Source organism: Cervus canadensis, chromosome 2 (assembly GCF_019320065.1).
Source record: "Cervus canadensis isolate Bull #8, Minnesota chromosome 2, ASM1932006v1, whole genome shotgun sequence".
NCBI classification, from domain to species: Eukaryota; Metazoa; Chordata; class Mammalia; order Artiodactyla; family Cervidae; genus Cervus; species Cervus canadensis.
In genome coordinates, this window is record NC_057387.1 from 41,787,676 (window position 1) to 41,796,100 (window position 8,425).

At 39.6% G+C, this 8,425-nt stretch overlaps 1 protein-coding gene across 1 annotated transcript in view; it reads right to left on the minus strand.

The window, feature by feature from the left end:
- PALMD (palmdelphin) overlaps positions 1–8,121 on the minus strand; it is a 57,543-nt gene extending 49,422 nt beyond the window's left edge. The window contains exon 1 of the mRNA XM_043460559.1: positions 7,710–8,121. Within this exon, the coding sequence (XP_043316494.1) occupies positions 7,710–7,754 (45 nt within the window). The 5' untranslated portion in view covers positions 7,755–8,121. The remainder of the gene's footprint in view (positions 1–7,709) is intronic.
- Between the last annotated feature and the right edge of the window lie 304 nt (positions 8,122–8,425).

The following is an 8,425-nucleotide window of genomic DNA, read 5'->3' on the forward strand; positions in this document are numbered from 1 at the left end:
CACTGTATTGTTTAGACTCTTGGTAGATTTAGTCACTTAGTCTCTGGCTTGTTTTAATCACAGTTTTCTAAAGAAGCAGCTTTTCCTTTTCACCATCTAGTAGTGTTGAGGAAGTTCGTGGGGATCCTTGTCAGTAGAGGGCTTGGCAGAGTAGCATTATCACTCCATAGCACACTGGAAAAAAAACCATCCCTGATTATCAAAAAGTAGTTTCCTTAACAAGGCATCAAAATTATTGTACCTCATCACATGGGCTCCTTTGTGGGTGGGCTATTATGTTTGGCAAAGAAATGTGGCATAGCACTTTTGTTTTAAGAAACCTTTCCCTCTCTGGAAGAAACATGTAATCTTAGCATAGCACTGTGGAAAATTGTGCAGAGGCTTAATTGTTTGAATATACTAGCACAGGACATCTTTGCTTAGGAGATTCCTACATCTCCATGTACCAACTTTATGTGAATGTCTTGGGATGGTCATGACAAATTGGGAGTTCTTTCCATAACTGTCTTAACCACAGGTGCAGTGAAACAGTGGTTCACTGTGCTTCCTTTTAGTCATTATTACTTTGAGGTGTCGTTAGAATTCTAAACAACACAATGATCCAAATACACGTTAAGGTCTACCTTCTGTTGTGATTCAGGCTGGTTTGCACTTGTTTTTATGCTCTCATTTGTTTAGAAGGAATACATAGGAAAGAGATGTCCATGGCTGGACTGGGCTTCTTAGACATGTGACCTGGGAAGTCATACATGGCAGCACCACTCTCAGCGGGGCCCAGAGCTTTATTTGAATGCTTTTAAACTTCTGCTGTTACCACTTTGAAATTCTGAATACTTTTTGAACAAGGGTCCCCACATGTTCATGGTGTATTGGGCCTCACAAATTATGTAGCAGATCCTGCTTTGAGGTCATTAACTGTCATATTAACTGTTAGAAAATACCAGATATTGGGAAAAAGGTGAATGAGATGAGGTGGGGTGTCCAGTGAGAGGAAGCATGTGCTAAAGAAGTAACTAAAGGGACTTTCCTGGTGGTCCAGTAGTTAAGGATCTGCCTGCCAATGCAGGGGACAGCTCTGATCCCTGATCTGGAAGGACCCCACATGCCAAAGAGTACCTAAGCCCATGTGCCACATCTACTGAGCCTAAGCTCTACAGTGCAGAGCCTCAACACTAGGCCCATGTGCTGCAACTAGAGGAAGTTTGAAGGTAGCACCGAAGACCCAGCACAGCCAAAACCAGAATTAATTAATTAAAAAGAGAAGTAACTAGGATCTATGTGTATTTATGGTACTGTTTTAATAGCGGTCTTTGTACTGAGTAGATTTCTGTTTTATACAAAGAACTTTCTGCCTCCTACATTCCTATGTTTACAAGTCTAGAAAAAATTCCTTGGGAGTGGAACAAAATAGGGAGTGGATCTGGGGAAATGTAGAGCTCTTGATTATTTTGCGTCATGAGCAGCTTTGGCTGGCAAATCTGGCTCTGTTGCTCAAATTCCAGTGTCAGGACTTTATATGGCTTATTACCAAATGGAGTCAGTCCTAGGCAGGTGCTTGTTCTTGTGATTACTGCCGTTGTCTAACTTTTGACAAGCTCACCTCACCTCCAACCATGTTCAAATGTCACCCTCTCCTTGAGGCCCTTCCTGACCATTTTACAGCAAATTGCAACCCATCCCATCTCACTTCTTACACTCCTGAAAGTGAAAGTGCAAGTCGCTCATTCGTGTCCAACTCTTTGCAACCCCATGGACTATACAGTCCATGGAATTCTCCAGGCCAGAATACTGGAGTGGGTAGCCTTTCCCTCCTACAGGGGATCTTCCCAACCCAGGGATTGAACCCAGGTCTCCTGCATTGCAGGTGGATTCTTTACCAGCTGAGCCACAAGGGCAGCCCAAGAATACTGGAGTGGGAGCCTATCCCTTCTCCAGAAGATTTTCCTGACCCAGGAATCGAACTGGGGTCTCCTGCACTGCAGGTGGATTCTTTACCAATTTAGCTATCAGGGAAGCCCCTCTGACACTCCTAATTCCTCTTATTTTACTTCTTTTCATTTAAAAGCATGAGACCTAAATAAATATTGTATGTCGTTGAGGGTTTCCCAGGTGGCTCAGTGGTAATGAGTCCTGCCTGCCAGTGCAAGAGCCACAAGAGATGTGGGTTTGATACATGGGTTGGAAAGATCCTCTGGAAGAGGAAATATTCATTCTGAGATAATCCCACAGATAGTGGAGTCTGGTGGGCTCCAGTTCATGGGATTGCAAAGAGTCAGACATGGCTAAGAGACTGAGTACATATATTGTTGATGCAAAAAATGAATGAGGTTTGGCACTTAGTAAGTGCTCAATAACCTTTAATTGAAAAAAGGAATGAGAGAATGAGTGGATAATGTGCATTTCTAACAGCTAAAAGTTAAATCTGAATGAAAGTAAAAATGTCAGCTTTATTCTTACCCATTTTCTCCTCGACTGGGTTTGTTCTCTATATATTGATTATAGTTCTCAGGGTTTTTTTGAGCTCACTAACTGTACCTCCCATCCTGGCCCCAAAGTACTACTATTTTTGTGCACTTCTATGATCTCCTGCAGTTTCAGATCTAGGAATTTTCCAGCCTGAGTATCCCATTATTTAGTAACAATATTTTCCTAATGCCACCATGGGAATGGAAATAAGAAAATCTGTTGCTTGGGAAGGAGGATATGAACAGTGAAGTTGCTCAGTCGTGTCTGACTCTTCGCGACCCCATGGACTGCAGCCTACCAGGTTCCACTGTGCCTGGGATTTTCCAGGCAAGAATGCTGGAGTGGGTTGCCATTTCCTTCTCCAGGAGATCTTCCCCACCCAGGGATTGAACCCGGGTCTCCCGCATTGTAGGCAGACACTTTACCGTCTGAGCCACCAAGGAAGTCCCCAATATAGGATATTACTGATTATCAGAAGATATTTCTGTTTTTGTGGGAAATTCACTTGGGCCATTTCATCATTCTTCGATGTGTACCATGTTTACTTCCAGAGAGGAACCTTGTAGAGATAACTCAGTCCTTCATGTCATTCTTTCAGAGAACACTGGAGACATTGGTAGCCTCAGTTCTGATAATATTTAAAGTGCATTTCTATTTGCTAGCCTACTTTAACAGTTCTCCTTTTGTATAAAAATCAGCTATTTGTTAAAATACTGTGTAGTAACTTAAGCCTCAAGAGACTTTTTAATCAATGTAGTATTTACTTAGTTTGAAGTATTCTGTTTTCCACTTATAATTGAAAACTTAAACTCTTTGGCTAAGAGATACTAAGAGATTAATTAACTTATTAATTTAGTAAGTTATGAGTTGGCACAACTGTACCTCATTTTATTGTGCTTCACTTTTATTTCACTAGATACATAGTGTTTATTTCCATAGATACTGCTTTTTTAAAATAGTTTGAAAGTTTGTGACAACTCTGCACAGAGTAAGTCTATTGGCACCATTTTTTTAAAACAGCATTTGATCACTTTTACATTTTGGTAATTCTTGCCATATTTCAAACTTTTTCATTATTATATTTGTTATGGTGATGTATAATCAGTGATCTTTCTTCTTGTTTTTTTCCCTTTGTGAGCAGTCTTTTTTTTTTTTTTAAATTGAGGTATAGTGACTTGAGGGCTGCCCTGGTGGCTCAAGAAAGTGGTAAAGAATTCTGCCTGATAATACATGAGACACAGGAGACACATTTTCAGTCCCTGTTCTGGGAAGATATACTAGAGAAGGAAATGGCCACCCACTCCAGTGTTCTTGCCTGGGAAATCCCATGAACAGAGAAGCCTGGTGGGCTAGGTCAATGGGTCACAAAAGAGTTGCATACGGATTAATGACTAAACAACAACATAGTTACCGTACAATATTATATTAGTTTCAGGTGTACAACCTAGCTATTCAATATTTTTATAGATTTTGCTCCATACAAAGGTATATAAAATATTGACTATATTCCTGGTGCTGTACATTATGTCCTTATAACATTTATTTTATAACTAATAGTTTGTACCTTTAATCCCCTTTACCTACTTTGCCCCTATCCTGCCCCTTTCCCTATTCTAGTAACCACTAGTTTTTTCTCTGTTTCTGTGAATCTGCTTCTGCTTTATTATAATTGTTCATTTGCTTTATTTTTTTAGGTTTCACATACAAGTGAAAACATACACTGTTTGTCTTTGTAATCAGTGGTCTTTGATGCTACTACTGCAAAAAGATTACAACTTTCAGAAGACTCAGATGATGGTTAGCATTTTTTAGCAGTAAAGTATTTTTTAAATTGTGGATTTCCCAGCTGGCACTAGTGGTAAAGAACCCACCTCCCAATGCAGGAAGCTTGAGATGTGGATTCAGTCCCTGGGTCAGGAAGATCCCCTAGAGGAGGGGATGGCAATCCACTCCAGTATTCTTGCCTGGAGAATTCTGTGGACAGAGGAGCCTGGAGTTCATAGGGTAGAAGAGAGTCGGAAACGACTGAAGAAACTTAGCACTCATATGTGTTATTTTTTAGACATAATAATATTGTATTATGTTATACAGTTGAAACATAAATTTTGTCTGCACTGGGAACTGAAAAATTCATGTGACTCACTTTATTGTGATATTTGCTTTATCAAAGTGATCTAGAACCAAATCTGCAGTGTCTCCGAGGTATGCCTGTACCTGGATAAGGTAATGAAGGAGAAACATGAGAGTAAGTATACAAAATAGAATCCATACTTGGTATACCCAAATGAAGTGCATGTTCAGTTCTCAGCTGTGTCCGATTCTTTGTGACCCCACGGACTTCAGCCCTCCAGGCTCCTCTGTCCATGAAATTTTCCAGAAAAAATACTGGACTGGGTTGCCCTTTCCTTCTCCAACCAAATGAAGTACCCTATTTAAATAATCATTTCTGTGTACTTTCATAATTTTTTTCTTTTATTCCCTTTAAGTCTTTGAGAAGCCTCCTGAATAATATAAAATTTAACTTACTGGTATGAGAAATAAAGGCACCATCACAGTAATTTAGTTTTCAATTTGAGAGCCTAATGTCACATTCCATCTACTTGCTGTGTTTAATCTGTTGTTTTTCAAAAGAGGAACAAGAAGACTGGCACTTGATTCTATCAAGTTTCAGGCATATACATTTATCTTTAAATTTCTTGCAGTAGAAATAATGACTTTTTGGACCCTCAAAATCACGTCAAATAAATATTGCAGTGAAGTTTATTTCATTTCTCAGCTATGAATTAGAGGAATAAATTTTAGTATGAAACTCAAATAGATCTTAGAATGTTGAAAGTTTTGTTTTCCAATAAAGTGAAGTCTCTGAATCGCTGTTTGGTTATACTGGGCAACTGTCTTTTGATTTTGTTCTTGAAGTATATAAAAATTATTTCAGTATAGGGAAATAGAATGAAAACAGTTAAAATGAGATTATTGTCTCTGAGTTTTAGTCTAGGTCTGAGAGTCTGAAGATTTTAAGTGCTTCCAAAAGCGAGACAATCCCTGAAAACTCTCTGGACACTGTGTTTTCATTTCCCTAGGGGGAAGGGGAATAGCTGAGGTGGCTTCCTGGGTAAGGCAAGGGTGGAGCGAGCTGGCATTTCCCAGGGCGTCCGGGAGGGAGATGAGTGGATGTGTTGTTTCCATGGACACACCAGTGCTCCATTTTTTCATCTTCAGTGGTGACCTCTGTGACTGGACTTGGTTCAGTGAGGTATAGACTAGGGGAAATTTGTCCCCATAAACTTTTCTCAATTTTTTCTCTACAATTTTATACAAGTGTTTTACTTCCAAAATATAATTATTTTGTAATTTTACTTTATAGACATGCTTATTCTTTCAAAAGGGATATGGTTAAGCTAATGAAATAATCCAAAAACTAGTTGTTATTTTATTATTTTTTAATCATCATAAAAGTACACACCAGTATATTCAGGAACCTGTTTACTCTCTGGTCTGCTTATAAGGCATTTAAAGCATTATGACTTTTGTCCTAGTTTTATTTGCAGTTGGAAATTCCGTTTTCAAAGTGCGATCTTACCCTTAGAACATGTGCCGCTTCAGTATGAGTTGTAAAGTGCAGCAGGCGTAATAAGGGCTGAAGTAAGGGTAGGCTGCGATTCAAAAAGGAAAAGGTGGAAGAAGGAGCTACGTGTGGATTTCATCGGATATACGATTTAATTTAGTTAATTAGGGGATAGAAGGGTCAGGGAAAGCAGAGCTTGTGCCCACACAACTCACACAGCCTGATAAAGTAACCTTTAGACAACAGCTGTAATGCAAAAGGCCCACGCCAAAAACAGCAGAGCAGGGCCCAGTTCCTGTCCCTTAAAGCAAGACAGCTGAAACAGTGGCTGAGTTTCACAACAAAAGGAACAAAGCAAAACAAACAATAATCCAAACCAAGGTTTTCTGAAGAAAGGAAAATGTACTAATTAGGAGTTGGACATTTTGAGAGCACTGCCTTATGGAAAAGTGCCAACTTTATCTGTGGACTTTTGGTTCCTAAACCATTGGTTGAGAAAATATTTAAAGTTACTGAATGCTTTCTGGGTGGAACTGAAACTTTGTATCTTTTTAATAAAAATTCTAAATTGGGCTTAATAATAATAATAATTTATGCTATCAGAATTTGAAGAGCAAAGAATAGTATCTTTCTATTCACTCTGATTTTGCATCAGTTTTCTTTTCACAAGAGAGTAAAGAGTAATTTTTATAGATAGTAACGTCCAAATACATTTAAATGAATAAACCCACATCTGTGATATTATGCATCAGTTTTTAAACAGTACTCTTGACAGCTAATTTCAGTGTCAGAAAATGCTGAAAAAATGGAATGTTGATTTCTAAAGTGTTTTTCCTTTAAAAAAATTATATGATAAGTTGTAGCCAATGATAAATGATTGTGCCAGAGATTTCCAGGTGACTGCCAAATGGAGGGCTTTGTAAAATTGAAAAAAAGCTGGATCACTTAGGGAAAGTAATTCATTTCATACTTTGACTCTTTCCCAGAACAAACATAAAAAATGCACTATTCTCCTTCCTGGTATTAACAAAATATTTTCCCAATCCATTGCATTGCATGCATTACATTCCTTTATCAGGATCTTATTCAGTTTGTGACTCTGCTGGAAACTGATATCTTAGAATTAATCTGATACATGCTTTTACCTACTTTTCTCTTGTTTTAATCCTTAGCTAAAGTACAACGATAGTCATTTTAATTCTGTAAGGCTTTGCGGAACACACTATCACAACTACAAATAAAAAGCTTCAAGTAGTTTTCTTAATTTCTTTTTTCTCCTCCTTTTAAAAGATTTTCACTTTTTGGTGAGTTAATTGTTTTAAAAACTTTCCAAGTTGAAGATCAGTTCCTTGATCTAGTGTTTGTCAGATATAAATGTAAGGAAAATCTATGCTTTTCAGGTACATGATAGTGTAACCAAACTGCCTTAAAAGCTTCTGACCTCTATTTAAAACATAGGTACAGTTTTTGTGAAAATCAAGAACATTTGCTCTCTACTTAGATTCGGAAGCCCAAGAGTTACCGAGGGTCACCAGGGTTAAGAGAGCGGCAGAGACTTGCCCGTGAAAGGTGACAGTTCTGTTTTTTCACTAACGGGCCTCGGCAGCAGGGGCAGCAAGCAGCGTGTCTGTCGTCCCTGTAACAAGCACCTCCGTGAGTTACAACTAGGCAGACTTACTGTGATGGCCTGGAGTCTCTCCTTCACCAGCTCAGCTTCTTCCATTCTAGAAGTCGGGGACAGGCAGCCAGTGAGGGAAGTCCAAAGCTACCATAAAGCAGGAGCCTCCTTGGGGAGAGGGGTGGAGGTGACAGAAGAGAAGCCGGGAGAGACCCACTCCTGCACTGGTGGAGAGAAGCAGAAATCCCCGACTCGGCAGGAGCGTCTCCGAGCAGATGTACAGATCAGCCCAGACAGACACATGTAATGAGGGTGTGCCGGGGAGGCAGACGCTGAGGCTGCTGGCACAGGCTGACTGACAAGTTTGAACGGCAGCGGCACAAGCCCTTTTCCTTCAGGAGCTGCCAGCTCTTTGTTGCAATGTGCACAGTGAGCGAGGCACATTTTCTTATTAACTGTTCCTTACCCGATTCATTCTTCTCTAGGAGTAGCACCAGGAGCCCACGCTCTGGGTTTCATCAGCCTCTGCTCTAGCCACACACAACCAGATCTCTGCATGTGTGGGTCTGTGTGTATTTGTACAAAGTTGTTGACCCCTACTCTCTCTCTACCAGAGTTGCAAAGACAGAGCCTTACCTTGACTGGGCCAAGTCACTTGCTTGCTTTTCTTTCTTTGATTGCTTTCAGATAATAATACAAAATTCTGGGGCAACTTTAGAATTTAATCTAGTGGTAAATTTACATCAGGCTGTCCTCACCTCTTCCTTCTCTTCCTA